The 14,648-nt window shown below is 42.7% G+C and overlaps 1 protein-coding gene across 2 annotated transcripts; it reads right to left on the bottom strand.

The window, feature by feature from the left end:
* Window positions 1-1,783: 1,783 nt before the first annotated feature.
* On the bottom strand, window positions 1,784-13,736 carry usp46 (ubiquitin specific peptidase 46; the record flags this gene model as incomplete). 2 transcript variants are annotated; one of them, XM_079245377.1, is made up of 9 exons in its annotated part: window positions 1,784-1,885; window positions 1,995-2,073; window positions 4,934-5,131; window positions 5,211-5,294; window positions 5,405-5,481; window positions 7,450-7,688; window positions 10,728-10,941; window positions 11,285-11,365; window positions 13,701-13,736. In XM_079245377.1, the coding sequence occupies 9 exons, from the start codon at window positions 13,734-13,736 to the stop codon at window positions 1,784-1,786; spliced, it is 1,110 nt and encodes a 369-aa protein (XP_079101503.1). The 2 variants fall into 2 exon arrangements, with proteins under 2 accessions (XP_079101503.1, XP_079101504.1); XM_079245378.1 differs by having other exon boundaries at window positions 10,728-10,905.
* Window positions 13,737-14,648: the final 912 nt, after the last annotated feature.

The raw sequence follows: 14,648 nt of genomic DNA, 5'->3' as shown, positions 1-14,648 counted from the left end.
TTGATTTGATTCAGTTTGATGGACCAGAGAAACAATGAAAACCAGCCCGACTGTGACCCCTGCTTTAGACCCCTGGATGAGACGTTTGGTAATAACGCACCAAGCAGCATCTCAGCACAAACACCTCATACCAGCAGTTAGGCTCAGTGGTGAATGGCTGATGATCTGGACTGGTTTTGCAGCTGCAGGACTGAACACTTTGTAACCGCTGACAAACACAAACTCCTCTCCAAACCAACGTACTCTGGAGTCACATGCAACACCATCTAACCCAACAGCTAAAATTTGGCTCAAACTGAATCATAAAACAGGAATATTATCCAAAAACCAGTAGCAAATCTACAATACAGTGACTGAAAACTGAATCCATGGTGCTGAAGCCTGGATTCCAGCCTGACTGGAATAACATGGTGGAACCTGAAGAGAGCTGCAAACATCAATGAACTAAATCAACTTAGTCAAGAAGATTAAAAGGACAAGTTGATTAATGCTGAGTCATGGTGGCTAAAAGAGGCTCTACAGGCTACTGCATCAGAGTGGACATGGTTTTTCACACTGTTTCTGCATTTATCCATTTTTATTCCTACTCATTCTTCTAATCACATCCTTCTATGTAAAGACGTAGAAGAGAGAGGCGGGTATGCGGCGAAGACGGGGTTAATCTGACACCCCAGAGAAGAGCAGCTGCTACCGACAACATAATGAACATCTTAACTAACAGGGAAAGTCCACACTGGATAACTTCACTGCATATTGCACCGTGTTTATGCAGCTGGGTGTTTGCTTCCTGCAACTTATTCTTTCATTTAACACGCTCTCTATAAAACAAAACTAAATTATTTGTCTGTCCTTTTAAACTGCGTATTTTATACAACATGTCCTTCATACTGGCAGCTTACACAGCGTTTTACACACACCTTCATTATCCATCAGTCAGTTAAAAATAACCATAATAAATATGTTTAGATGAATAAATAGGGCTTTTTTTATTATTTGAATAAAAATATAAAGACTCAGCTGATTTAGGAGATCCTATTGACAGACTTCTCCTGTGTAGTGTTAAAGACTTTGCACTCTGTTGGATAGTGTTAAAGTTTCAGATTATGTTCAACATTTTACAGCTTAGGTAGTTCCAAGTGAGACTTATCTTTAATTTAAGTTCAGGATTGCTTCAAACCCTTTAGAAGTAGTGGAAATCTCTCACCTGCGTGTTTTACAGTGTTTGTCTCCGTGTTCATTCTGGTCTCATGCATCCATCTGGGGATATTGACGCACCAAAAAAAAAACCTAGAGATTAATGGGAGGGGGGGGATAGCCCTAAACAAAGGAATCATGACAGGGTGGCACAGCATGGAAGTAGACCTTATAACATATAAACGATATAGTAAGAATGGTGACAAGTGTCTGGATGTGCACCAGACCATTGAGCTCATCCTGGCAGAGAATCGCCTCCGTTGGCTTTTCCCAACAGCAACGCCAAGCTCCAGCTACCCCCCCACCCCACCCCACCCACTTTCTTTGTTTCGTCTCCATCATGCTGTTGAGCATTTTTGCTTTTGTTTTAAAGTGCAGTCCAGATGCAGGTGACTAAGAGACAAGAGTTAAATTACACAGAACCAGAAAGAGAGATGAAGCACAGATGAAACCCAGAGGATGAGATCAGGTCAAAGGATTGGCACAGATGTCAGGGGTGGGGGCAGGACTGGGTGGAGATGGTAGGAGTCTCAGTTTTGTTGAAAAAGTCAAAGAAAAAGTATGTTTTCCTATTGAATCTTCTTCCTCGTCACTCCCTGGACTGGTAGAAGAGGATGTATCCCGACTCAGAGTTCTTGGAAATGTCTGAGGTAAGGCCGTAAAACTCCTCGATGGCCTGGGCGTCGATTTTCTGCACAACGGAAGTGAGATTAGGTTTACTGATGATCGTAGAAGTAAACGATGTACAAACAGCTGAGTCAGGAAACGCTGAGCTAACCAGAGCAGGCTGAGAGACCCACCTCCACAATGTCATCATCAAACAGCAGCCAGAAACCATGGCTCTTCACTATGGTGATGTAATGACCTCTGTTTGGCCCACTGGGGAAAACAAGAGACAAACAACCATCAGGAGAAGCCGCACACTCTACCTCCTCCATCTACGTTCTACGTCATTTGTACAAAGGAAATGCAGAATGTAGTTTCCATAAATACAAGTACAAGTACATGCATACAAGTACTGTGATCATGGCAGGTGGTATTTTCAGTCTGGGAAATCTGGGATCACATTAGGTCAGTGTTTTTCAACCCTTTTTGAGCCAAGGCACAAAACAAACCAAAATGTTATTTTGTTTTTATTAAAGTCCATATTAACATAAATTCCATCTCTCAAAGCCTCTTGAATATAAATCAGATAAACACAAGAAGAAGGAATTTTATTATCTTTCACTGGGGCCTATTTGGATGAACACAGAGCTGCTTTTTAGACCAATCAGGTGAAATTGGGTCATTTCTCAAGGCACACCTGATGATCTCTCACGGCACACTAGTGTGCCACGGCACAGTGGTTGAAAAACACTGCGTTAGGCACTAAAAACAGAAAGGACATTATTTTTTACAAATGCAGCAACTTCTTGGTGAGAAGCAGTAAATGATACAATCTAAAAGCAGAGGCTGAGCTTGTTAACATGCATCCTGGGCGATCCTATCATCAGTAAACTGTTTTACAGGTGTATATATGTCCAAAAACAATCTGAGGATGACTTCAGATCCGATCAATGGGACGCTTTTATTTACATTTGTCTCTGACTGTCATCCCAGTTCAGTAGCATGGAAGGTCCAGTTCATTTGAGGAGGTCAAACGCACAAACTAACGATGCGGATTCAGAACAGGTCTCTGGTTCACCTACAAACATAGATCAGCTAAAGATGCTTTCACATCAGGATGGTCACTTAGACTTGGTCCGATTGGGGAGTCGGCTCAGTTGTAGAGGGGTGTATCCATTCAGACCGAGATCGCGTTCATGCTGCACTTTGGTCAAACGCGCCAAACCTTTACAATAATATATTCCCATTCCCACCAAAGGTGGCGCTGCACTAGTATTTAGCAAATGAGAGGACAAGACCCACGTGAAGAAGAAAACTCTTGGCGAAAGAGACGAGACGAAACTATTGGCGTTTTGGGTTTTTATTCTGTCTTATGCAAGTATGCTGCAGAAACCCACTGCAACAGTGGACGCAGTATGAACAGATGATCACATCGTGATCACAATCACTGAGGACTCGTGATCACGATGTATCACCCACAATCATGTATTTTGTCAGCTTCCTGTATTTGGTCCACTTGAAACGGACCGAGTTTCCTCAAATGAAGCGGACTTTCCGAGCAGACGGACTCGGATTTGATTTAAAAAGGCTGATGTGAATGTGACCACAGTGAACAAAATACAGGAAGTGGACAGCAAAAATCCTTGTGGGTAAACGCAACGAAAACAAATGTGCATGTAGGACGATAGGCGGCTCTGGATAAGATAAATGTCTCTCGGTCAGACGTTAAAGAAGTTATTAAAAGTTCTGACAGACTAGTCAACCAAAGTCTGCTAGGATCTGATCCAGGCAGCTCCATGTTATGTGTTATGTGGTGGAAACGTTGACCTGCACTCATCAGCAGATGAGCATGTTTTTATTCTTATTTACAACAAACATGAGATAAAAATGGCTACGATGACACGATGTTTTTAAATTTGGAATTAATTATTTGGAACTAAATATTTCTAAATTAACAGCATTCTCCTACGAGTTTACATAAAAATAATAATTCTGAACGGAGGTTTACATGAAACATGTCTTTACTTAATTCTGCTTTAGAGCGGTGGGTTGGGAAGAGTTCTGATTGGACCGGGCGTGACCTATTGACGTTTACTATATATAAACAAAGTTCGCTTCGTGCTTCTCGTCTTTTCGGTTGTAACATAGAAAACTACATAATAATTACCAGTTTTTCCATTATTTTAATTATAATCTTGAAGCACCAGCTCGATACGAGCATACTACTTTACTTTTTTCAGTAAATGAGAAGGAGAAGAAATATCGACTACGGAAGACGGGAGGCAAAACAACGTGCACAATATGTGTGTCATCAGGACGTCATCGGGATGGGACAAGGTAAGGAGCATGCGCAAAATGATCAGAATTAACTTAAAGTGGAATGAAGGTTTACATGACAGAGGAATTAATCAGTTTGGATTAAAAATGCGAATAAACCAGCCGTTTTCTTCGGAATTAAGTTTAATTCTGAACTGACTTTCGCATTAGAAAGTACGTGTTTACATGGTCATTACTCGTCGGTTTAAAGTGGAATTAACTTTTATTTGGAATCAAAGAAGAATTAAAACTCCCATGTAAACTATGGCTGTGACGATGTGTTTTTGTCCAGATGTGATTCGATTCTGACTTTTAACGATTCTTCGATATTGCTGATTTTGGAGATTTAAAAACAACAACAACAACAAAAAAAGTATGAAACTTTTTTTGCATGCCATTTTTCTTGATGTCAATTCGGAAAAAGCAACACAGTAGCCAGACCGTCATTCTGCTACTATAATGCCAAAGAAGACGAGAAAAAAAGATCAACAATAAAAATGACAAAAATTTTATAATGGATAATTTGTATTAATTTGATAAAAAAAAATTGATTTTTCAACATAAAATAAAAATCTGTTTTAAAATCGTGAGGCAAAGAAATCCAGATATTCGATTTTTTTCTATTCGATTTCCCACCCCTAATGTAAACGCGCCCCTAAAGTAGCAGTCAAGTCCTCACAGGGAAAATGCATGTTTTTTTTTTTCCTCTGAATTGAAATCCAATCGAATAAAACTGAATCAAATGGTCATTGCTGGAAGACTGCCACAAATCAAGAAGAATAGAATTGTATGTACGAGTATAATCAGTATACTCTACCTTCCACAGTGGACCACCACCGCCACCAGGTCGTACATGCGATCGAGGTTGACTGCATCCCCAGACGTGTTGAACAGGCGCAGTTCAAGGGGGAAAACCACCCGGTAGGACAGCTTGGTGTAGCGATGCAACTGCTCCATGTACTTAAACCTTTTAAGGTGGAGAGCCAGGATCATAGGAAGCTTCTTCACACGCATCCTGCAGAGAAACACGCAAGCTAAGACAAGACAAGTGACACCAACATCCCAGCTGGCATAAAATTCTGCTGTTTACTGACCGTTTCTGTGCTTCTTGCTTGCTGCAGCATGTTTCACAGTAGTATTTGTATTCACTGCACAAAGTCTCTGTGTTACTGAAGTCCCTGGAGGAAAGAGGATGCCACAGGAGGCTCGGTTGTTCCCTCTTGCTCAGAACAAAGGCAATGTGTCAGCCTGCTTGGCTGGGACTCAATGTGTAATAAAATAAAACTACCTGAGACAGTGTGTTATTGATGTGTTCTGCTCCACATCCACAGAAAGATCCAGGAAGTCCTCATCTTTGCTGCTTACCTGAAAGACACCCAGATGTCATTTTGTTGACTGAGTCAGTCAGGAGTGGCCTGCTATGCTGTGAGAACACCCCCCCGCCCACACCTATGCTTATGTGTGTAAACCCACGCTGCCAGGCTTTGAAATGCTTATTTGACAGAGAAGCTTTTGTCTTTGCACACTGCAGTGACTTTGATGTTTACAGGGGTTGTTCAGGGCAACCCGTCCTACTCCTCGTCATTAGGACCGCGAGGACAAAGCCTGCAGCGGCCCTGACGTATGTTGGGTGGTCAGAGCTGGCCCCAGCAGTCTCACTGGACTTTTTTTCCTTCCTCTCTCTAATCCTCAATCCTCTTTCTTAAAAAGTTCAGAATAAGTCTCTCATTTGGGCTGACAGGGACAAACTCACCGAAGTGTAGAGTGGCTACGCCAAAAAAAAAAAAAAAAAATAAATAAAGGACCATATCACATAACATGATAGTTTTAGGATGTATCCACATCAGGATAGTCCACAAGACTCAGGGGGGTGTATCCATGCGGAAAGAGATTGTGTTCATGCTACATTTAGGTGAAACAAGCCAAACCATTATAGTAATATATCCCCACGAGGCAGAGGACGCCACACGTGAATGCTATGTATTTACCCACAATGCATTACTACCATAGACTGTATATAAAGAGATGGACAGAGTCTCTGTGACGTCACCCATTGGTTTCTGAAGAGCTGAATTGAGGCTTGGGGGGCGGTTCCTACCATCGCCATCTTGGCAGTGTCATGCGTGTCGTCTCGCCCGGAAAATACAAATATGGGCAAAGAGACGGACCTGTGAGGGCAGCCGTGAGCGTCATGGTGGATGATTAACATCGAGCGAACTCCAAGCTTTCTGTAGCTAAAAGCAAACCGAGCTAACCCGGAGATAACGGGAGCTAACCAGCTAACGGAGGTAAGCGGGCTAAAGCTAAGTCACGTTGTTAACCGGCTAAAAACCGCAGTTGTTCTACGTTTTTCTTACTTGAAGCAGGAGATTGGTACCTGTCAATCAAAAGGACACGCCCCTAAATATGCCGAACTTCGAGATTAAATTACTTTAAAATGGCCGAGTTCACTCCCACAGTTGTCATGAAGGTAAACCTGACCTATTAAACCTAAAATGGATTTTTGAACCAGGCTGTAAACTTGTTTATTTCTGCCGTGAAGTTGGTCTTTTTAACATGGGAGTCTATGGGGATTTGCTCTGTTTAGGAGCCCCTAGCGGATGAAGGGGTAACTGCAGTTTTATGCACTTCCGCATAGGCTTCACTTTTAACCGCCGGAGGTTGCCGCTTGATTACTACACCAAATGCAGGAAGTGACTTTTTACAGTCCGCTTCCAGTATTTGGTCTGTTTGAAACGGACAGTCCGCTTCTTTGGTCTAAATCAGAATTTGTTAGGTGCATTCATGTTTCCCCAAACGAAGCAGACTTTCTGAGCAAACAGACTCGGATTCTAATCAAAAAAGCTGATGAGTATGTGCTCTTATTGTAAAAATGTGATATGTTTCACGTTTTTACTATAAAACTTATGTTATAAAGTGATAAGGTCCAAGCTAGCCGGCTAACAGTGTGATTTAGCTTTAGCCCGCCTTCTCCTGTTAGCTGGCTAGCTCCCAGTTTCACCACATTGTGATGAGAACCAACCTGCCTGAGGTTAGCTCTTAGCCACAAGCAGGTTAGTTATAAATGATGTCAATCATCCACCCCCACGGTCACAACTCAGTCCATTTCTGGGACAGACAGCACGTGTAACACTGTCAAAACGGCAACGGAGAGAACCACCCTATGAGCTTCAATTCAGCTCTTCCGAACCCTACAGGAGACGTAACGGAGGCTCCGTCCATCTTTTATATACAGTCTATGTTCCCTATAGACTAAACAAATGAAACAAACAGAAACTGATTAAATAACCTCAAACACACATGGAAAATACAACCCAGCCAAGCATCACACACCGTTTCACAGTTGAGGCAGCGCGTCTCATTGGTCAGTGTGCCTTGGAAGATGTCGTGAACCCATGTGGGCTCTGTCTTGTTCTCGATCTCACTCTCCACGGGGAGAGCGGTGCCATTGTTCTTGAGACGTCCGTTCTGCTTTTCCTGCTTCTTCTCCTCTTGCAGGATATCGGCCACCGTGTTCAGCAGGTAGTTGAGGAATTCGTGGGCATCCTGTTGCATGTAGTTGTCGAACAGATCTGCAGAGAGATACAGACATGAAGAAAATGAAGAAAACTCCCAGAGAAGTACAGACACACCTGGTCAACTGCAAGTATTTAATCAGCCAGTCACATGACAGGAAGGCACGACGAAGACGACTTGCTGAAATTCAGAGTGAACAATGAATGAGGAAGAAAGTAGTTTTAAGAGGCTTAATGTGGCCTGTTTAGTGATAATGGAAAGACAACAGGAAGTCCAGTAAGCACTGGTTCCAACCAAGATATGCAGAACATCATCTCTGAACACACAACACGTCCAGTCTGGAAGCAGATGGTCTCCAGCAGCAGAAGACCACACCGGGTTCCCTCCTGTCAGTAAGAACAGGAAACTGAGGCTACAATTCACACAGACTCACCAGAACTGGACAATAGAAGATGGAGAAACGTTGCTGGTCTGATGAGTCTCCAGTTCAGCTCCACATTCACATGGTAGGATCAGAATTTGTTGTAAAAAACATGAAAACAACAGTTCAGCCTGCTGATGGTGCAGTGATGTACGGGTGTTTTCTTGGCCCACTTTGGGCCCCTTAGGTAGGCTGTGGTGGTTAAACCAAGCCACGTTTGTACTGCTGACCATGTCCATCCCTATATGAGCACAGAGTAGCATCTTCTGCAAAGCTTACATCATCTCCACCATGACGATGAGTTCACTGTCCTGCAACGGCCTCCACAGTCACCAGATCTACATCCAACAGAGCAGCTTTGGGATGTGGTGGAACGGGAGGTTCTCATGGTGATGTGGTGGAACGGGAGGTTCTCATGGTGATGTGGTGGAACGGGAGGTTCTCATGGTGATGTGGTGGAACGGGAGGTTCTCATGGTGATGTGGTGAAACGGGAGGTTCTCATCATGTGCAGCAACTGTGTGATTCTATAATGTGAATATGGAGCTAGATCTCTGAGGAATGTTTCCAACACCCTGTTGAATCTATGACACCAAGAACTAAGGCAGTTCTGATAGTAGAAGGAGGTTTAGGCAAGTACTAGAAAGGTGGATGTGATACCGTGGCTGGTGAGTCTATATGAAAGCACTTGAAACTGAACAACAGCCAGCTTGCTTATTCAGCAACAACAAAATCAGTGGAAATATTAACATCTTGTCTAGAAATGAAATTCAAGTACTGTAAGATTTCTGTATTGTTATTGTCAGACAGAAACAAGCTGATTCTGTTCCTCCTAGCTTGATGTCAAGCTGGTGGAGCACTTCAGCTGAATGACCAAATAGCAATTTTCAAGTCCCAAGTGGGAAAAGAAACAATGAAAAGTCATGTCTAAATTGTAGTACAGAGTAAAGAGTAAATAAAAAAAAAAAGCAAAGTAAAATGGTAAATGGTTCATCTCAAGTCCTAACTTCTAGGGGTGTAATGGAAATTTTTAACAAAATTTTGTGGAATAAAAAATGAACTAAGTAAAATCTGAAGCTGCACAAAATAAAGGTCGAAATAAAACAGTTTTAAGAAAACAAAGGGGCAGGCTGATAAGTTTGACCCTCTCGCCCTACTGTAGCAGCACTCGAGTTAATTTGAAAATGGAAGGCAGGGATATTGGAGACGCTCCTACATTGTACAAGTCGGTCGTGTGTGGATTTATTTTGGCTTCCCAGCCCAGATAAAAGACATGCATCCTTCCTGTTTGTAGAACAAAACTGTTACATTGTCCAATTTTTGCTGTGAAACTGTTTTGCATCAAATTCTACGTGTTCATCAGGTGATCTTCTTCTGTTTTTATTTCATATTGTAAGTATTTTGTATCATTTGCCCTGCATCGTATTTTGTATTGTATCGTGAATTTAGTATTTCGTTCAGCTGCAGTAAATACAAAAAACATCAGACTCTGCGGTCTGACTGTTAACCTGCAGCTACACTGTTAATTTCCCAGAAGCAGTGCAACTGTTCTCAGCTTGTGTCGCTAATAACAGCTGATCCAGTCAATAAACAGATATTCCACCTGTAACATCATCACCTCGGGTGATAATCCAGCTACGACTCCTGACTGCTGACACCAATGAAACGCAGCACATCTGGATTGTGGCTACACTGTATATAAAGTATGTTAACAACTAGAAGCTATCTTTAAACTGCATCAAATGTGTTATTTGTGATGCAGGTCTCATAATGGCCACTGTCCTTTTATTAACAGAGCACTCCGTTAGCAGTCGACTCCAGGTGTGCAAGCCCAGAAAGCTCACGTTTCATTTCAGCCATTCATCTTACGTGGTTTTAATACAATAAGGATCGCCGCTGAGGAGCCCCTCCATTGTTAACTCCCGTTTCACCGCTTCAACTGGTTATACAGCTCATCAGATTACAGCCAGTGTAATTTAACTGTTCATAAGCTCCTAATGCTGTCAAAAAGCTAAAAAAGATCTAATATGTGATGGAAAAACATGCATCCATGTATTTATCTGCTGATTCCAAGCTGCAGGTTTGCTAAATCCATACTGTGCACCACTGTTCACTTTTAAGATACATATTTACACAAATGCAGGTCATTTGCATTTATTTTTGAAGGCTACTTCAACCATTCCCACATAAACTCAGACAGTATCTCCTACAATAGCTAGAAAATTGACAGTGTGAACAACACTGGCAACCTTTGACAGATATGTGTGTGATGAGTGAAAACTGAGAGCTGGTGGTGGCGAGGAGCAGAAGAGAAAAAGAAAAGGAGAGTGAAGAAAAAAAAAAAGGTCCAGAGATGAGGCAGCTGACCAAAGCTGGCTCCCAACAGAGATGGCATTGTTCAGTCACATAAAGAGCTTCCTCAATATGGACAGCAGAGAACAGTCAGCCCTTCTGTCAGCTCCACTCTGAGTGACCTTACCACCAACGTGCACCTGCCCTTCACCTCCAGCGCATCAGTCAGCTCTGCTCCCAACATACGAAACAAGCCTGAACAAATCTCACCTCCTTTAAGGCTAAAACCGTGACAGGACTGTTCATCTAGCAAGTCAAACTGTGATCCACCTCCAGTCTGTCTAATTCATTCCGTTTCCTTTCATCAGACGGCGCCTTCTCACCGTTCTCCTTCCGAAGTCTGGAGATGAACTTCTTGGGCGGGATGACGCCCACTTTCTTCTTCTGCGTGGCGATGGAGTGGAACAGGTCCGCCAGGCATGTGAGCAGGTTCTCCTTCTTCTTCTGCTGGGCTTTGTAGGCCAGCACGTTCTCCCGGAAAGGCCGGCAGAAGTAGAGAGCCTGCAGCACCGAGTTGCAGTAACATGTGTTTCCAAACTGGAGCGACACACAAACAAAGATCGGGACAAAGAAAGAAAAACTATTAAAAACAAAAGCTCTACCAGAATATCTGGGCAAAACTCAGGGTGCTTTGTTGTTTTGATCCATTTTGGCCTCATATTGTCGGGAGATTTGCGTATTTATGCCTGATTAAAAAAAAAAAAGAATGAAAAAGCAGAACATCCAGTGACTCACAAACAGCAGTTTTGCCTTTATTAGCAGCTGTCCCGAAGCAGGCGTGACTCACCTCTGTCCTTTGGCGCTTTGTTTTGAAAAATGATACCGGAGTTGTTTTGGCAATGACTGCTGTTTATGAACGAGATGATTTAATGCTACTTACGTTGACCAATCCAAAGTAGTGTTCATTGATTGGGAATTGCTCCGGGCCGATGTCTTTCTCCAGAGCGGAGGCATTGGTGCCCTGAGAGAACAAAAACACGAGACATGCTGTCACCATCGGTTATGCATCTTGTGGCAGTTTAATCATTCCTGTTCATGCAGTGTTGGATTTAGGCATCACATGCAACTTCATGCTGTCAACAGGAACCTGGATCTGACATAAAAACGATCCGTTGCCAAATTTCAAAAAGGGCTCAGTTTCCCACGGGATGTACGAAACACATCCTGTCAACGCAGGAAATGGACACCGTCTAAAGAGGTAGAGCCATGTCAGAAGTCAGGAGCGTTTAGCTCCTGATTGCCAAGACAGAGCACTTACCTCTTGTCAGGGGCTTCTCGCTTGTCACAGCTCAAAGCTTTTCCAAAATGAAGCACTGCTTTGGGACAATTTAGATAGGGGTTAGACTTTGACTTTTTTAATGGCTGTCATTTCTGTCTGTCAAAGCACAGCCTGAATACCCTTTTGTCTAATCAACTGCTTCCGGCTAATAAGGCTGCAGGTAGCTGCAAAACCACTGCAGGTTTAGTGAAATCATCACTAAAATGAACCGGATATCTGATCAAAGTCTAGACGTAACCTTTATGAGGGATGGATGGAAGATGTGTGGAACTCCTGATGCCACATTTCAGCATTGAGCTGCTTCAGTATCAGCAGCCGGTGGTGGCATTGCTGCATCGCCTTCATGCAAATGTTTGCTTTGCATTGTGATATTTGCGTGCAGATGCTTTGATGTGATGACAAGGCCAAAGGTAAAACAATGCACATAATAAATAATGATTCACTGATTAGGTTTTTTTAAATAAAGAAAGAGAAAAGAACTTAAATTCCTGTAAGTTTATTATTTCCCTTTCACCAGCCTCCTGCAGACATGCATACACTCTTTTGCTCCGTTTATGCACAAGTGAACCGCTCAAAGTAGGTCTCCAGCATAAGAATGCATCTCTGAATTCATTCTAAGTCATTTAAAGTCACATCCTCAAATATATGCAAACATGCATACAGTATGCACCATGTCCCTCTGTGAGAAGCCCCAGTATCCAATGTGACTCCTGTCTTTCATATTTGTACCCTCCTGCTTCGTACAGGAACCAACCAATTAGCTACAATTATCATCAAAACTATACATGCTGTGGTTTCCCACCAGTCAGAATGAGGCATGTCAGCTGAGTGGGCGCTCCCTGAGCGTTGCACTGGACACATTAGGGTTCAAACTAAGGAAGCAATGTGTCCAAATGCACCCAAGGATACTCAAAAAAGAAAATTGAAATATTACATTTTGATGTGTTTTGAGTGCATATGTGCAAATCCGAGCCACATAGTTGCTTTACATAGTCGTCAAAAAAGTAGGAAATGGGTGCAGAAATATAGTTAAACGTATTTAAGCATATCTGTTAAAGCAGAGGCAAGATTTTTACGCAGTACTGCTCACATGTGGAACAAGGTTTTCCTGCATGAAAATGCCATTATGATAAGATACACTGCATTACAATCTGATGCAGATGTTCTTTCCATTGTTATAAAAGTAAATTAGGAGTACAGTTGTTACAGTAGGCATACAAATGACAGACAATCATTTACAGACTGACTGAATGCAATTTACTGGCAAAGTGAATTTATATGTAACTGCAGTCCTGTGTGGAAATGTGTTTTATTAGTGTTTGCATGCCCTGCAGCAAATTGGAGACACTTATCCATATGATAGAAAGCTGTCACTGACATGTCCTTTCAGTTATGAGACATTGGGAACACCTACTGAGTGGCATTTGCTCCAAAAGGCCATATTTTCACAAAATACATTAGAAATGCATCATATAGAAAGTCATGCAAGGATACAGCAAAAGCCACAGTGCAGCAAAGCAGGCTTTGGACATCTGGGTCTAAATAAAGCAAGGGCCACTGGCATTAACACGGGCATTAAGTCTGTTCTTTCCCACTCTTCACTGCCCCTGAACACAACGTAAACACAGATTAGTGCAGATTCCTGCTCTCTGCAGCAGCACTGCATTATGCAACCAGGGCAAGCTGTCACGGGCAATGCTGCTGCTGCTGCTGCTGCTTGGGTCCCCTGTCAATCACAGGTGACAGATACACAAACTGTCCATTGTTTCCTCTCATTAAGCTGCAACACAATGTGAAAGCTGAGGGGGAGGAACAGCACAACACACTGATCTGATGGGCCTGTCTGAGTACAAAGGCTGCTAAACTGGGGAGTCATCACCATGCATCCTCATCATAAGGAGTCAGGGTGCAGGTGGGATGCGACTCCACCGTGAACATCATCATCATCACACACCTTGTTCCACACAGTGGCTGCAGGCAAATCCAATGCAAGGCGGATAATCAGAGAGATACTCACCATATTACAAATGGAGGCGATGTTTCTGACAGTCATTTAGTTTACAGTGTCCCCCTCACCGCCATCTTTATAAAATAAACAGAGCAAAGCGACGCTAAGAGATGAAGTTAATTGGCAGCCACGGCTGGAGGCCAGACTGCAACCCCGGAGCGTCAGAGCAGGCAGAGAGACACGGAGCACCATGCGGAGGGAGAGGGGTGGGGGGGGTCCGGCTCCGCTCACTGTCGACACGGCCTCATCATCGTGCACGTCTCGAAAACAACACAATTATAAAACCGCCGGTGCATGAGAGAGATGAAGACAAACGAAAGTTACAGGCAGCAGGTTGCTAGCAACGACCAGGAAACAATCCTGCTTTGAGGAAGCGCTTTAGTCCCGCCTACCGGAGGAAATACCTAGAGGTGATTGGCCCAGATATACCCATTTGATTGACATGACTGGATAGCCAACCACAAACCTGCACGGGGAAGTTTAATTGAGCTGCAGCCAATCATTCTTAATAACTTGAAGCGATGCATTTCGGGAAATGTAGTTTAGTTTTTATGACTATTTGACATGCGATGAAAGAAAGAACGATAAGGAAGCAAACGAACAAAAAACAAAGAAACAAAATCAACAACAGTTCTTTGAAGTATCAAGTTTAATATGTTAACATTTGGCACAAAATTTGAAACTTAGTATCTCATTTTTATAGTTTTAGCTAAAATGGGCTACAAAATAATTTTTTTAAAGGCATTTAGTTTTTATAAAAGAAAGTCATAATGCGAATGATACTGCCAAAATGGTAATGCTACAAGATCTATAAGATAGAACACATGTAGACAATTTATTAGTTACTATTCATAGCGTCATTGTTGCACCTGAGGCCACTGGATCTAAGACTTTATCTCTGGAAGAATTTTGGCCACTCGTGGCCACTGTACATTCACAACTGTGCTTTGTATTTGA

Source organism: Telmatherina bonti, assembly GCF_933228915.1.
Source record: "Telmatherina bonti genome assembly, chromosome: 8".
Lineage (NCBI taxonomy): Eukaryota > Metazoa > Chordata > Actinopteri > Atheriniformes > Telmatherinidae > Telmatherina > Telmatherina bonti.
This window is presented reverse-complemented; position numbering and strand designations above follow the sequence as displayed.